Below are 16,383 nucleotides of genomic sequence, written 5' to 3' on the forward strand. Positions count from 1 at the left end.
TAGTGTCGATGTGCACTTTGGCTGCTTTGTTCATTCTCCAAGTATTCATAAGCCCTCTGGCTTGGCAACGGTTACAGAAGGAGAGGTGCAAGCGCCCGCGGCAGCGGCCGCAGCAGAGGCGGCGGCGGCGGCGTGCAGTGCAGACGGAGCAGACAGAGCAGGAAAAAGCACACAAGCAGATGCTCAAGGAACAGCGCAGCGGTCTGTTCGTGCGCGAGGAAGTGCTCACCCTGACAAGCGCGACTGCGTCATCCTCGTCTAGGGGCAACTCCTCCCACCCTAGCATAGCAGGAACAGACGACGAAGAAGAGGAAGTCGACATTCTGCACTGAATGGTTGCAGGGTTGTAAAAGTGAAATAAATGAGGGTGCGCTGGGAGAGGGTAGGAGGATGTTAGTGTTGCTCTTTTGTAATTTAAATACCTTACGAGCTTGCTTCTCTCATACCCTGCCATCTCTCTGCCTGGTCACACGAGAGTGTAGGTTCACTTTCTCACTTGCGGCATACTGTGCTGGTCTTTTTTTGGTGTTGTCTTTTGCTTCCTCCACAGGTTGAAGGGTATGTGCTTAGTGCGGTCGACTCAGTCGGTGGGAGGTTGTAGCAATTATTTTGCATTATCCAAATCAGTAAAAGCAGTCTTATTTGTTTTGGCAAGTACTGCATCTTTACCTGTATAGCTTGCAACTCCAATTAAAACCTCTGGAAAGAAAATATTAGCCTTAACTCGCAGAGACAACTGTGCTTATTCATAGAGCAACTCTGCTAAATTGCTGTGAGAAAGGAATGCTCAAGAAACAAAAGTAGCTCGTACCTTTTGCCAACACTGATCTCACTAGTACTGCTGTCTATGGCTTCAAAGTGACACAGCGGGCATTTGTAGGCAGATTTTGCCTGTGACGGCTTTGCACTTTGTTCCCACTTTATACTGAAATTCAGTAAAAAAAATTTGGTGCAGGTTCTACGTGCAACAGCACAGTGCATTCTCACCTGGTGGCGTAAGCAAAAACCACTCGAAGGAAATGGTAATGCAGGCTGTAGTCATCGGGACTGGGAGAGTTGGCTGGGGAAAAAAAACTCAAGGTGCATTGGAAGTGATCACACTTATTGCTGTGGTACTGCCTTTGCAAGGGTCAGAATGAGTTTGCATTTTTGTTTTTCACTCGCACGCTTGCTGTAAAACATCAAAACATCAATTTGTGTTGTGTTTGAAAGTGTTGTCCTCGTTTTGTTCAAATTGCTTCTTCAAGCCCTTGCACACTGGCTCAAGAATTCGAAGTTTCTTTGTGAAGTTCAAAGCCGCTCTTGTGCATTTCTGAGATTCAGAACATCTGTAACATTGTTTTCTGTTTACGCTGTTAGGTTCCCTCATAAGCCAAGGGGGGACAGTGTCGTTAAGCTGTCTGGTTATAGGGCGAATTGGGCATGTTCATGGGTGTCTCCACTGTGGAACTACTCTTTTCTTTCTCTTGGGTTTAGCGATTCATCTGCAAAAATTTTTTCTTTTTTTATTTTGGCTCTCTTGTCTTCACTCCCGGTCACTCACTTTTTTCACCTTTATTGCTGCGTTTTTTAAAGAAAGGCAGTTTGTGTTGTAATTTGGCATTTCGTCTGCTTGGTTGTTTTGCCATCTGTGTTGCAGTGTTGATGCAGGCATGACTTTGTGTGTTTATCGCACGTGGACAGCGTGTCCTGGTGCAGAAAGTGATCTAACGCTCTTTGCCTGGGCAGTGACCCAGCTGTTCTTTATTCAGACACTGCGGCGGGTCGACTTCTGTGATGTACTGCCATTAAAGTCGCTAAAAGGGAAATTCTATTCTGGGCTGTACATACCAAATGTCCCTTGTGCTTCGTGTGCGATCACTCATTACACAACACAGCAATGGTTATTTTCTCTTCTTTTTTTTTTTTTGCTTCATCCCTCTCGAAGTGTCTAAGCACAGCTGTGTTTGTTGCCTTTACTGTTTTCAGAGTGAGAATTCTGAAAAACAAGGCTTGGAAAGGCTGCCCTGTTTCGTGATCATGTGCAAGCGCGAGATATTCAAGTTGTGTGCTGTAAAAAATTGTGCTAGATAAGCATTAATTCATTCATGTTTTGCATGCCGGTTGACTATTGTGATGAACTGGAGTGCCATATTATGAGGCAGGCACTGGCCTTTGTCATGCCATCAGGCTCAATAGGGTGAACCGGAAACGTTGTGCAATTGGCCTTTCTGCATTATCTTGCTGCTCGAATTAGGATAGTGAACAAGTCTCTGAAACAGATGGCGCAAGTAGTTAATTTGCTTTTCTTGCAATCAAAGCATATGAGAAACGCCTGACGATTGCTTAATGTGAGCTCATTTTGGTGGAGGCCATGTTTTGTGCATTGTATGGCTGCTTCCTATGAAAATGACTAGAAGGAACTCTTCTGCTACCGTGCGAACGATTGCTAGTAGTACATGGATTTGTCCAATCTTCGGGTTTGTGGCTTCAAGTGTTGTAGCATTATTCTCAGCTTCCAAGCAATAAGGTTTCTAAACACAAGACCTTAAATTACTCTGTATACATAACCGTTGCAAACCATTGCATTCGTAATGCTACATGCAAATCCATGTATGCTGCCTTCGTACTCATGCCCGATTGAACCATTACGCTTAAAACTTGCGTGGATGCTAGCGCTAGAGTTACTTCTAATAAATTTTGTATGAAGGTTTATGGTGTGGGTTGCTGGAAACTGAACGTCACATCAAGGGGTCTGTTTGCTGTTGAAGGCAGGCAAGAAAGTCTGTCGTCTATTGCTGCAGTTATGGAAATTGTGGTATCTAAAGAGCAGTTGGAAATGGTGTGCTAGCAGAGTATTTCAACCTATCCAGGCAGCCTTTTTTTTTAACTCTGTATAGTTAGAGCCTGCCAATATTTTGTTAAAACATTGAACACGAGTGTAACCAAATGTCGACTCTGGCTTGGCTGTGAGAAGGCCGATGGACTTGTCATGTATAGGTTGGATGGTGTGGTGAAAGGAAAGTCAGTGCTGCCAGAGGAGTTTACGGAACATGAAATGAGTTTATTTGCCACCACGTACAGCGAATACAATTGGTAGGACTGCAGATAAAAGCTGCACCTATGTAGCGTGACGAGCTTGCAGCCCTTTTCATGTTCATAAGACGAGTTTCAAGGCTTGGACATGGCATGCTTGAATTAAGCAATACACGGAGGGTTGGCTGTAGCTTCTGTGGTGCTCACTAGTGAGGTATGGATACCGTGATTTGAGCATTGGCTCTGGTGGATTGTTAACGCATGGCATGTTCCACAAACTTTGGCAGTCGATGGTACACAGTTGTGCCGTAGCCACGACCTGTGGCGCCAGTGCACAGTCATCAATAAATAATTTTTGCCATGAATGGAGAGCACATTGTGTGGTCATTGGTTTTGCTAAATGAACTTTCAGCATGGGGCAGCTTCTGGAATAAGTTTCACATTTTATTGACATGGACAATGATGGCATGATGTCTTGAATGATGGTGCTGCTTCGACCAGTGGATACATGATACGTAGTTCCAGAAAGCATGTCGGTGCAAGATGGTTTGTCTGCAGCATTTATGAAGTACGGTTGATGTCAAACCCACCTGTCTGTGTGATGCACTGCACACAATACTGTGTGCCGAGTGCATACCATTGCGGTGATTTTAATTGGCAAGCCAGGCTCTTCCTAAAGAAGTGTGTTGCGTGCAGTTGTCAAGTAGATTGCAAGACTCAAGAAGCTCGCAGTCTAGCGGACCACAGGCCTCTTCTGTCCCCTAACCTAAATCTAACAGCGCTTGTCTTGCACACCCAGCAGCAGCACCCGTTTTATGAAGTGCAAAGGCTGACCCACGTGGCGGGCTTTTTTTTTTACTTTCGAGAATAGTTTTGCGTGACGTGGCGTCCGACTTGCCACACTGGAGCGACGAGCGCTCTGCCCACCGACTTACTGGCCCGAAAGTGGTCATTCAAGGCATGTCACGTGACGGCTTGCGCTCCAACGCTGTACATTTGGCCGTACTTATCCGTTGTACAGCTTTCATGCACGTTGCCGTATGACGAAGCGCTTAGTTCGACATCGTCCTGCGTCTCTGCAGGTCGATGCCTAGGTGTATTTATGAACATTGTGGCTAGACATGTCCGTCGCAGCATTGCTAGTGTTTATAGATAAATCGTAAATTTGTCCTTGGGCTGTCATTTGACAGCCCTGTGGGCAACGTGGTATGCATGCACTGCATCCGCTGCGGTGGGTCCATGGTGTTCCCCTTCTGAGGAGGAGTTATAGGTAGCGAGTGATTTCTGACCGTGGCGGTTGCACTCCGCACATTACTGAATACATTGTCGCTAAATTTGTTGCGTTAAACATCGTAATTCAATAGTGCCAGCAGGCCATACTGGCTCTAGGCTTCTTGGCTGCATGTCTTTTTTTAGACACTTGCGCAGGCGGTATGCTTGTGAAAGCACGTACGCCGAAACTGTTTACGGGTTCAGCACTTTGCCCATGGCTATGACCAGTCCGCTGACGTTGTCCACGACGAAGTAAAGGAACGGCCTGTCGAGCACGATGTCGATGGTCTCTTCGGAGGGGCCGACAAACGCCGGCTCGCGGCGTCGGTTGCTCGGCTTTGGCGGCGGTGGCGCCACCTGGCCGCCACCACCGGCGACGGTTGCACGCGGCCCCTTGATGTCCAGAGACGTTTTGTGCACCACGTTGGTCACGTGCAGCCAGGGCACGTCGCTCATGTCGAACAGCTGCGCCCTGCCGGGGCCGAAAAGCGAGGCGAGGCCCATGCGTGCCAGTGACTGGGTCAGATTCTCGTGGCTGTGCTCGATCTTGATGCGGGGCAACTGCGAGCACGCGGTGATGAGACAAAAGGGTCAACACTGCCGCTTTCAGCACTCATTATATACGGCGCTTGTTATTTCCTCCTATTTACACAAAAAGTATCCCGAAGAAAGTAAGGACTCTTTGCGTAAAGTCTGTTTTGATGCTACGAATTGCGATAGTAACTAGGTCAAGGGGGGTATTCTGTAAGAGTCCACCTAGTGGACTGTCGATTTCGGCAGCTGCTGATTGGCTAGGGCCGCTCGTCTCCTCTCGTACAGCTGCATTTAATCAGCAGCAGCCGAAATGGACAATCCACTAGGTGGACTTACAGACTAGGTCTCTGGCATACAGAGCCTCTTACGTTACCGCGTGCTCACGGAAACATATTTCCGAGCATTTTGTGAACGTAGACGATAAAACCGTACACTATATGTTCGCGTGTGTTTTAAAGGCTAGAATTTCTAGAAAGCAACGTGTGAAACGGCAATGTAGATAAATGTGCTGCGGATTTTAGATTACTACACATGTATGCTGTTGTCTGGCGTTCATTCACTGGCTTTGTTTTGTATATTTGATCAATTAAAAGAGCGCTCGTATGCTGTCGTTCAATATTAGACGCAGCGAGAGTGCACACAACATGACTATTTTGTTTTGTGATAAACACATGCATCCGCAGGGTAAACAATTTCTGTCACAAGCCGAGAATATCTGTTCTTGCACAGCCAATGAAAGGGTAATTTCCCTTCTTTCAACAGGCACTCCTGCGGTCACCGCTGCGGCTACATGCATACAGAAAGAGAGAGGGTCTGTTGCAAGAACAACAAAAGTTGGCGAACACAGCTAACAGTTACGAATGCGTCACGAAGCACCCGCTCTTTGAATTGTATTGCCTCAACAGGAGCCTTTTGAGCGGCATGTCAAGGCTTTTGAGCACAGCCGGTCGCATAAGCATCGTTGACGAAGTGGTCCGCGCAAGTGAAGCCATTTTTTAGAAGTCTCCATGCTGGGTGTGGTGGCTGACAGGCAGGTATGCAAAGTTCATGCACCTTGTCGCTGGGAGACGTGTGCGGCGGTGTGTCACGACCGATAATGCTGTTATAACAGCCGTGGGCGCAGTAATGTCTGGGAATTTTCTTCCGCTACGAAGATTTCTTCAATACCGATCGACGACCGTGCGAACACGCGTGTAAGATGCACCACCTGCATGGAGCGCGGACGGGGATAATGTTTCAGACAGACCACGTGCGAACATAGCCGACGGCGATAAACAAACGCTGCAAGGGCCCGACACTCTGGAAAGACTGCGCCGGCTGTGGCTGGCCGCGGGCACGCGGGGGTGTCATGACGTCAAGTTTCAGCTTCTCCCGGCGGCCGCTTGGAGGCAAGGCGCAACAGAAAATCGCAAAATAAAGGTGTTTCTCGTTCTTTTTTTCTAAGCAGCTTGTTGTATTCGTCATTTTTAACAGTTCAACTTTTGTTCTGACGCAGAAAACCACCGGGCAATTTTTGTGTCCGTATCCCTTTAATTTATTTCCTTGAAGGTTAATACGTTTGCGGGCAAGGTAAAACTCTGCTCTTTAACATAACCTAAAGAACCGCGCTCCACTCTACTGAAAACTGAGATACCGCAGTACTGAAATCGATCTTTTTCATCTCTCTCAGGCACAATGGAAAACACAAGTAGGATGACTCAAAAAAGAAACAATCCCGGGAAAGCTTTGGCTGTGAAATTAAATGACGGACAGCTCTCCCTCCCCTGCCTTCGGGATAGGAACTCGTATAAACCATGCCGATGATGACCGTTGTTGCCTTGACAAGTCCTCTTGTCGCAACATTGGCACCGGACTGAGGCAGTCCTCCCGTTTCCTTTAGTTTCAGCGAAGTCTCCAACTGACTAGCAGAGTGTTCTTTCAAAAGTCGATCTATATTCGTTATTTTCGCGCCAAAAACCGCAACGCCGGTACGTTAATCTATTTTCTCGTGTTAGGGCGTGGCCTCGGAGATTGCCGCACAATGGTGCGCCGTTACAATCTGAGAGGCCACAATTTGGCCCGTTGTGACGCAGTAAAAGTTCTAAAAACCTGCTAAAGATCAGTCATTGGCTCTTTCAAAAAAAAAAAAAAAAAATTGGAGGACGTTTAAGCTTCGCCTTTAAGAGGAAGCTTTAGCTCGGGTGCTCCTATCTAAATACATGTAAAAGGAGAATTCGTTTTTCTCGGCAACCACTGCACCAAATTTGACGGGGCTTGCTGCATTTAAAAGAAAAACTTAAAATCTAGTGTCTGTTGGTTTTGAATTTTCGATTTACGTCGTCAATTTTTTATAAAAATTTGGCAAAGATCGCCAATGTTCAGAAAACGAGACTATCAAGTTTACAACTCTGTAACTCAGCAAGAAAAAATGATATCGCAATTCTGTGAATTGTACCTGATAGCACATCTAAAGCGGACAAAATTGATATGTTACACATGAACTTCGAAAAATGGAGTAATGTGTAATTATAACTTTTGCAGAACCCTTGTAAACAACATAACAAATTCACGTAAGATGTAAACTGACATATCAAATTTGTCCGCTTTGAATGGTCCAACGGATGCCGTTTACAGAATCGCGATATCTATTCTTGATGCAGAGCTATTAGTTTGTAAACTTCGTGCTTCTATTTTTTTCAAACGTTTGAATTTTTGAAAATCCTTTTAACAAAATTCAAACCCTAAATCGAAATTCCACTTCCAACAGTCACTAGAATTTAACTTTCTCTCTCAAATGCAACAAATGTCATTAAAATCGGTCCAGGGGTTATCTCAGAAAAACGTTTTTGCGTTTTTACATGTATTTGAATAGGCCGCGTCGGAGTTTGGCCCGAGCTAAAGCTTCCTCTTAAGAGCGGAACGCGATAAGATTCCCGACTGCTTCTCGCGCTTCCTGGCAACTGCAGTTTATGTAACCGTAATGTTTGCCGGGTAACGCTGGCGGCGAACGCTATGCACTAAGGCGAGCGGGCGTGCTTTCTTGTAGAAACGCGGCCTCTTGCGTGGACCGCGGATGCGCGGAGGCGAGCGCCATCTGGATGGTGGTGTTGCAAGGAACCGAGCGCAGCGCGCCGGTTCCTTTGAAACCAAAAGAGGCTCTGTCCTCCTTTGGTCCTACAAAAGATTTTGTAGGACCAAAGGAGGACAGAGCCTCCTTTGGTCTCTACATATTACCTTTTAATCACCCCGTGACTGCTTTAAATCTTTCAGTGCTTCCTATGTATCTGAGTTTGCCTTGTCTATTTGGAGCAGAATGACATTACACTTTATTGAAATATGTTGCATCGTTTCCCTCGCTTGAATGCAAGGCAAATATTGCCTACGTTGTCGAACATTAAACCGCCACATTTTGTTTTCAAGTTCCCTGTCTGCTATATATATATAATATAAATATATATTAGCGTCCCGTAGCTCATCGCACATATATTGCACTGCGCGTCTCACAACTGCTATTCACGCGGAAGCTTACTTAGCGCTTTGACTGTCGTGTTTCAAGCTTATAGACCATCAAAGGTGCCCTCGAATTCTACAGCGCGCACCGTGCAGATACAAACATGCAAGTGCGTTTGTACACTGTATCTAGACTCGATTCGGAGACGCACCTTGACGTTTGCCCTTCGCACGTGCATGTCGCCGAGGATGTCGCTGATCCTCTGGGCGCTGAGGCGCGTCTCCAGCAGGCCCATGTCGTCGTGCTGGTTGGGCGTGAGGGTCAGCAGGGAGACCAGCCCGCCGCCGGCTAGCGGCACCTCGACCGCGGTGCAGTTGAGGTAGTCGTGGCGGGCGTACCGGACCCGGGTCCAGCGGGCCTCCAGCATCGCCGGGTTTCCGCCCAGCGACTCGATCACTTCCGCGGCCGCCGCGGTCGTGTCTGCGAGTTTGGAGGGGGGAATTAAGTGAGCTCTGACGAAGGTTTCCTGTGAGGCTCGCACGCCATTTGACTGATAGTAAAATCTTCAGTCGGTGTACCTCGAGGCACCCGAGGGCTGGTTCTACGGTAAAAGGGTATACATGCGTGCAGAATTGACGAACATTCTACAAAATGGGCATGCGATATGCGATATGCGCCAGACATGTCGCCGCGTTTGTTTTTTGCTTGCTTGCTTGTCCCACCTGTATTTAAGATGCATGCCCCGTGTCCGCTTGTAAATAGCTGCCAGGAAGACGCTAAATCTAAATGGCCTAATCATTCAAGGAATGCGATATGAAATCCCGGCAAAAGAACATTGGAGGATTGAGGGATGACACAAGCGACGTGCCGCGTCACTCCCTGCGCGGCAAATTAAAATAAAACGCTCAAGACGTCATCATTTACTTTGCGTTAGCATTTGGTGCGGCGCTTTCTTTCTGTTCGGCTTTCTTTCTTTTAGAAGAAGTGTGCAGGGGAGGATACAACCTGTGGAAGGCCAAAGCGGCCTTCCACAGAGAGCCGCCTCTCCCACTTCGAAAATCGAGGGGAAATCGTGTTTATATAAATACCGTCACGGCAGCCACAGTACGACGGCGTGCAGGCATATATATATATATATATATATATATATATATATATATATATATATATATATATATATATATATATATATATATATATATATATATATATATACATGCTCACCTTCCAAAGAGGCGGTGTCGGCCCGTCTTCCGAGCTGTAGGAGCGTCGGGGGCACCGGGTCGAGCAGCGGCTGGGCCTTCCAGCGGACCCCTTCCGCGGGCACCAAGTCGAGCTCGATGTGCGAGTCCAGGTGCAGGCCGGACAGGAGCAGAAGCTGCGTCCACGGCGGCGGCGTGTCCGGCAGCAGGTTGGCCAGCTGCGCGTGGCTGGCCTTCTCGACCACGGCGTTGATGTGCTGGCGCGCCTCCTCGGCGTTGGCCGCGAAGTCCAGCGAGTGGACGGACGCGTTGTAGAAGTGGTACAGCGACCGCTGGAACGGGTACTTGACGCCGAAGTCACGCTGCACGTACAGACTCCTGCGCGACAGAGCTTTTGTGTGACGTCGCAGACGCAGCTTGTCACCGTGCTCCAACATAGCAAAACCTTCTAGCACACGCTAACATAGCTATGCATAGGATGACATCAGTGTATCGTCCACTTCCATGGGTGAACCGCTTCAATGTTATAGACTCCGCAGGCACGCTTCTGGCGTGTGGGCCAGAACCACGGCAGAACCACCGCGCGAGGTTGCCGACAGACGCAGCTTCTCGCCGTGCTGGGGCGTTATTCTGCAAGAGTCTCCACTAAGTGGACCCTTACAGAATGCCTCCTCTATGGTCACAATTCATGGAGGCTAGGATGACGTTAGGGCATATGCCATCTATATAAGCCGGCTGTACAGACTGAAACGGTTTCTCACGCAATACAGCGATTCCGCGGGCTTCGCATGCTTGTCTTCCGCACCATTGTTGCTGAAGTGTGGCGAATCTCGTGTAAGTTCCACATTTTCACATTCAGGTACCAGGGTTCCAGGAGGTCCCAAGAGTTGCAGACATCCCATTGTCCGATGTCCTTACGCTGGGCGAGCTGCTTCAGCTATTTTCGGGCAGAGCTTATGAAGAATTTACTTTCAATGTTTCCTGTTAGTGAAGACCAACATCCGAGTTCACTTTCGTTTGTTTATGGAATTGAGTACCGGGGCTCATGCGGTCTTACAAGCTCATTGCCTTCTAGAGGTATGCACAGACGTCCTCGCGGCCGCGTTCCTTAGCATTGTACAGTTTGCACGGCTTATATCTGCGATGTTATCTCGATTCGCTTTTCACAGCAGTACGGCGTTGGTGACGTCACGTAAATACTACAGGGGGACAGAGAGCACGAAGGAACAATACAAATTGAGAAGGGGCATTCTGCGTTTATTGTTCGCTCTTTCTTTAATATAGCGCGAGTGTGTGCCCGGAACAATATTGTCTACCCGCCACTACTGCTCAGTGGCTATGGCATTCTGCTGCTGAGCGCGAAATCTTGGCTTCGACTCCCGGCCGTGGCGACCGCATTTCGATGGAGGCGAAATGCAAAAACCGCTCGTGTACTTTGATCTTTTTTTTTTAATTAATCCTAAGCCTTTCACCACGGCGTATATATGTAGTGTTGCTTTGGCACGTTAAACCCAATCAATCAGTCGGGCAATCGATCCGTACAAAGATCGATGCAGCGCGTACCTGAATATGAGCAGGTTGGCGTCCCTCAGGTTGTGCGCCAGGTGCGCGGACAGGTCGCGCACCGCGAGGTGCACGTGCTGCATCCCCCACAGGTAGAGCACGTGGCGCAGCGCCATGGCCGACGAGCCCCGGGCTCCCAGCAGCAGCATGCCCAGCGAGGAGCTCACGCAGAACGGGCACAGGGCCACGTTGCCCTCGGCCTGCGGCTGGCGCGACTCGGCCCCGGCGTCCCGCAGCGCCCGGTACAGGTCCAGCCCGAACTGGTTCGCCGAGAAGGCCAGCTTGCGCGTGCCGAACGGCAGGCCCTGCTGCGCGTCGGCCGGCTGGACGCAAGTCAGCGCCAGCAAGGCAACGTAGAAGGCGGCCCGCAGCGCCGGCGCCAGCGCCGTGGTCTTGCGGACTCCTGAGCAGTTCGAGATGGTCGCCGCCCGCGGCGCCATGTCGCGACTGGTGGTCTCAGATCCGCAGGCTGGTGGCGCGCTGCGCGCGTGGCGTGAATACAAGCGTAATATACATGCGTCAGGCAGGCTGCAGAGGCGAATGTTGCCAGATTGAACACAAGGACTCCCACTCCCCCCTATAGACTTCGCAATAGTACCAGTCTGCATGCAGTGCTGGTTGGCCGGACATGGGGGGAAATCAAAACCGTCGTCCTCTATACTAGGGACAGTTAAGTTACTGTCAGGTTCAACTAATGGTGACGCCATGTCTTTTGCATATAGTTGATCTTCGGCGATTCCCGACAGGCAGGAAAGCATGGCTTCTTTAGGCTCACCAAGTATACGTATTTATTGATTTATTTGTTTGTTTTTCTGTCTGTTTGTTTGTTGTGTTTTTCTTACGAACCGAATGACGCCTCGTCGATATTAGGGCCTGACGGGTGACCGAATTATCACCAAAGAGCGACGTCGCTCATATCAGAGCGGCGGATTGACAGACTATAGATCGCATTTCAAGCAATTGAGCGGCATAGTCGAAACAAGTAGTCTGCGTGTTAACGGCCGGGGCGCTTTTAGTGAAAGTCTTAACTTGTTCACTCTTATAGGGTGACAATCTCCAAGCCTAAACATGCAAGGAAACAACAATAAAGGTCACGACACAGTGACAACGATGGAACGACGAAGGCGGTATGGCGGCATCCGGGATGACAATTCTGAAATGACGACGATATAGGGATGACATCGTGATGACAACGATGACATATGAGGACAATGGGATGGCGGACGAGTGCATAACAAGAATTGGATGAGGAAGTTGGAGCTAGTGACGACAACGGAACGATCACAACGGCCTCACGACGAAGGCATAATCACTATTGAATAACGAACAGGGAATGACGTTGATGGAACGGCGAAGGCGGTGTGACGACGGCATAACAGTGAGAGGACGACTGTACGACGAGATTATAATGTAGCTTTCGAAATACACCGCACCTTTAACGCAGCCCGATGAAAAAGATTAAAGAAACGAAAAAAAAAAAAAACGTAAGCGTATTTAGCATACATATGTTGACAAGCCAAGTGACCTGCTTTTTTTCTTTTTACTTTGTGTCACTTTATTTTTGTGTCGGATTTGCTTCTCTCAAGTTTTCTTCAGACTTTTGAATTTTGTAGTTGAATTCCACGTGTTATAATGAAAAATTAAACACTTGTGAGCAATATGTGCTTGCTTGCGCCAACCTGCCCTTTGTTACGCTACGAAGCAGCACTTCAAGCCATGAAAACATTTGCTCGTATGCGCAAAGCTTTAGCAAAACATATTAATTAAGGCGTATAGTGTTTGCATTGTACCTTAGTATGTTAACGTCCTTTCTAAGCAGATGTGTACCTGAGCTACTAGGCAAGTTGCCTCTTGCGAAAACTCGGAATTCTCGGAAGTGGAAAAACAAACTGCCGTGCACTGTAACACGACTGCCCTCACGGAATTCGAACTTGTCAATGGCAGCCCGCACAGCAGCTTTAGGGACACATGTAGGGTCATGAGTGCTATTTAGTTAGTTAGTATTGTGCGACACAGCATCAACAGATGACAACATGTGTTGTGCGGGCGGCTTCGCAGGCAGTGTTTCGCGCACACGCGCATTATCTTCGAAACGCCCGCGTTGGACGTCATAGGTCACGTGAGTCTGTTGAGACGCACGGTTTTTTTTGTTTTGTTAATTTCTCTTTGCTTCTATGTTAAACTGTTCACGCAAAGTCTGCCTCCCTCAAGCCCCAAGTGTGCGCTAAAATCGTGGTCAAAGACCATTTGCGGTTGCCTAGGCTTAATAATAGCTATTTTGACCAAGACAAACCGTCGGGGGTGTAGCTCAGATGGTAGAGCGCTCGCTTAGCATGCGAGAGGTACGGGGATCGATACCCCGCACCTCCACATGTTTTTTTTTTTTTTTTCTCGCTCTCTCTTTTTCTTTTTATAACGTTGATAATGAATTGCACACTTAAATGGCATATCCTCAATCGACATCGAAGGTGTGCACGATTTCTGTTTCGCACGTTGCAGCGTTATGCCCTCGACCCTCCCTTAAAAAAAAAGAAAAAAAAAAATAGATGACGACAGCAAGGCCCGGAAATCTTGATTGTCTGTGTCATTCTCTCACACGTGCGCACGCCAATTCGCAAGCACATGCCCAGACCACAAACGCAATAACGTTTACCTCGCTGACCAGGAAACGAACAACCAGAACCAGCAACACGAGTGTGTGTCTGACAACGGTCGCCACACATTTTTGTTCCCTGCAGTCTGTGTGACATAAACTCGAGATCAAAGCATGCAAATAAAAATCTGTGTAAAAAAGCAAAAAAGATTTATATTAAGTGGGGGGAGAAAAAAAAGTGGAGGTGCGGGGTATCGATCCCCGTACCTCTCGCATGCTAAGCGAGCGCTCTACCATCTGAGCTACACCCCCAACGACGGCAGAGCAGAAATTTTGTGCATAATACCCTTTATTGCACAAATGTCCTCAATCGCACACTTATGTTGTGAGTTTATCTATATAAGTAATTAGTGTCAATAAGTATTCACATAACTTTTGTTCACCCCATATTACGCAGCAATTTCGAGTAGTAATTACTCGCAGTACTACGGGTACCTTTCCTTTTCACTACATAGATGGCGCTAGCTGTCTATACAAGCCGTGTTGGCGCCGAAATGAGTGCGTTCAAATGTTTTCAAACTCGATGGTTCACCGTTCAACCTGCAGGCCATTCTACAAAAAGTCGAAACAGAATGTCAGGCTTCCCCCAACCTCTGGCATTATTTACGTTAGAAATTTAGCGGATGCCTACAGTCTGGCCCAGTCTAAACACCATCGATAACCAGCTTAATCATCCTGAAAGTGCGACAACACTTTCTGTTCATTCCGTCCTTCCGAATTCACAGATTACCCATATCTGTGCGAGTCACTTAGTGCGCAATGAAACGGCTGAATTTGTATATATGCACCAGCCAACCACGTTTTCTCACTTCTACGACGTCATGGTGGGGGGAAACTTTCCGCGAATTTTGTTTGGAAAACAGAGGCCGAAGGTAGATGCCGTGTTGTTCCTCGCATGATGGGTGGGTCAATATTACCACATTATGCCAGTCAAACAAACAGGGGATCTGTTACATTTTTCAGGAAACTCGATGCACAGGTGATTGTAGCGATATTTGTTTGCGCAGACCATCCTGTTATGATCCTGCACGCTGAAAAAAAGAGAGGGGGGGATGCAGTTGTACGAGGAACAGTTAGAATTCGCGTCCACTTTCACCATCTGCTTTTCTCTTTAGGTAACCAATGTTGTCGTGCCCGCCAATTTAAATGTTCACGCAACTGAGTCGTCGTACTCCACTACTGGATTTTTATTTGCGCAGGCCTGGTTTCACATCGGTCTCCTTCTGTGCTTCGATGGATCGGACGGGCAGGGAGAGAACCATCAGCTGAGAACGAGACGCTCCTTGTCAACTGATAGCTTGAGTAAGTGGCTAACGTATACCGCATTCTGTGAGTTACATTGTTGGCATGCTTCATTACCCATCTCATCACCGTGTCGTGATGGGATAAACAGAATTTTCGCACGAATGTAACGTTGCCGCTGCCGCCATTCGCAGGCGTCACAGTCCTTGTGGCTTCTCTTTTGTTGTTGTTGTTGTTGTTGTACACTCACATGTATTGTAACAGCAATTACATTATGACCATCATTGTTGTCGTCGTTGCTGGTGTAAGGGAGCATAGTGATGGCGAGCAGAAACTTTCCCAGCCGACGATAATTTTTTTTCTGGCATCTGCTACATCTTCACGTAAAATTATCAAACTTTTTATTCGTATACGATCGACCTATAGTAACATTATTTTCTTTCAAATCACAACACCCTTCCCCACTTTAATCATCCTACGGACGTCGCACACCCACTTTTAAGTTTGTATATCTATAACCTGGATGGATGGATGGATGGATGGATGGTGGCTATACCCTTTGTAACGGGCGGCGGCTGGCGCCACCTAGCCTTTTTCTCCCCTTCCTATTTTATTATTATTATTTTTTCCCCTTTCTTTATATCCTTTTTTCCTTAACCTAGTTTTCACTCCCCTCCTCTCCCCATTATAACGATCTAACACAGTAGAGGAAACATTATCTCCCCGATTTATGGTGTTATCTATCCCTTGACTTCCTCCACCAATCCTCTAGCCTCCCCTTCGTTACTGCCACTCTTTTCTCGTCTATTTGCCCTCGTTCCCCGGGAAAACCTAATGCCCCTTCCATATCTGCCACTGTTCCCTCTGCCAGGGTTGGGCGAAGGTCTGTGCATCTCAGCACTATATGCTCAGTGGTCTCCATTTCGGTTCCGCATGCTGTGCACCGAAGGTCCACGTCTTCAAATTTAGCCCTGTATGTTTTCGTTCTCAAAACCCCCGTCCTAGCTTCGAATAATAGTGAGCTGCCCCGCGAGTTATCAAATAAGAGCTCTCTCTTAATCTCCTGTTTTTGTGCCCTATACATTGATAGCGCTGGCTTTCCGAGCATTCTTTCTTCCCACATTTTTCTTTCCGTCTCCTTCACCTCCTTTCCCACACTAGAACCACGTTGGACCCCCTCCCTCGGCTGTAGGTATCTATTCCTCAGCTTCCTCGTTCTGAGTGTCCACTTTGTGTTCAAACTTTTCATGTACAGATATTTGTACACTTTTCCTGCCCACCTTTTTTCCTCCAGTGCTGGGAGTCTCTGTTCAAATTTTAGTTTACTTATTGCCTCTCTACCTTCGAATGACGTCCATCCCATGTCCCCCTGCACTCCCTCATTAGGGGTGTTCCCGTGTGCTCCTAAGGCCAACCTGCCTACACTTCTCTGTCTCGTTTCCATGCATGCCTGAACTTCCGATTTCATGCAC

At 47.7% G+C, this 16,383-nt stretch overlaps 2 protein-coding genes and 2 non-coding genes across 8 annotated transcripts in view; 2 read left to right on the forward strand and 2 right to left on the reverse strand.

The window, feature by feature from the left end:
- LOC126539250 (uncharacterized) overlaps window positions 1-3,380 on the forward strand; it is a 30,658-nt gene extending 27,278 nt beyond the window's left edge. For both annotated transcript variants that reach the window (XM_050186027.3, XM_055075290.2), the window contains exon 7: window positions 78-3,380. In XM_050186027.3, the coding sequence (XP_050041984.1) occupies window positions 78-332 (255 nt within the window). In that variant the 3' untranslated portion in view covers window positions 333-3,380. The remainder of the gene's footprint in view (window positions 1-77) is intronic.
- The window catches only part of LOC126539251 (leukocyte elastase inhibitor-like), a 46,515-nt gene continuing 32,065 nt past the window's right edge, over window positions 1,934-16,383 (reverse strand). For 2 of the 4 annotated variants that reach the window (XM_055075288.2, XM_055075289.2), the window contains exons 2-5: window positions 11,017-11,485; window positions 9,476-9,831; window positions 8,463-8,731; window positions 1,934-4,848 (exon numbers count right to left, since the gene is read on the reverse strand). In XM_055075288.2, the coding sequence (XP_054931263.1) occupies window positions 4,480-4,848; window positions 8,463-8,731; window positions 9,476-9,831; window positions 11,017-11,456 (1,434 nt within the window). In that variant the 5' untranslated portion in view covers window positions 11,457-11,485 and the 3' untranslated portion in view covers window positions 1,934-4,479. Of the gene's footprint in view, window positions 4,849-8,462; window positions 8,732-9,475; window positions 9,832-11,016; window positions 11,497-16,383 lie in introns of all 4 variants that reach the window. The other 2 variants (XM_050186028.3, XM_055075287.2) reach the window with 1 other exon arrangement.
- TRNAA-AGC (transfer RNA alanine (anticodon AGC)) lies at window positions 13,314-13,386 on the forward strand. The gene has a single exon. It is a non-coding gene; the product is annotated as a tRNA-Ala (tRNA).
- Window positions 13,849-13,921, reverse strand: TRNAA-AGC (transfer RNA alanine (anticodon AGC)). The gene has a single exon. It is a non-coding gene; the product is annotated as a tRNA-Ala (tRNA).

The sequence above is a fragment of the Dermacentor andersoni genome, chromosome 11 (assembly GCF_023375885.2).
Source record: "Dermacentor andersoni chromosome 11, qqDerAnde1_hic_scaffold, whole genome shotgun sequence".
NCBI classification, from domain to species: Eukaryota; Metazoa; Arthropoda; class Arachnida; order Ixodida; family Ixodidae; genus Dermacentor; species Dermacentor andersoni.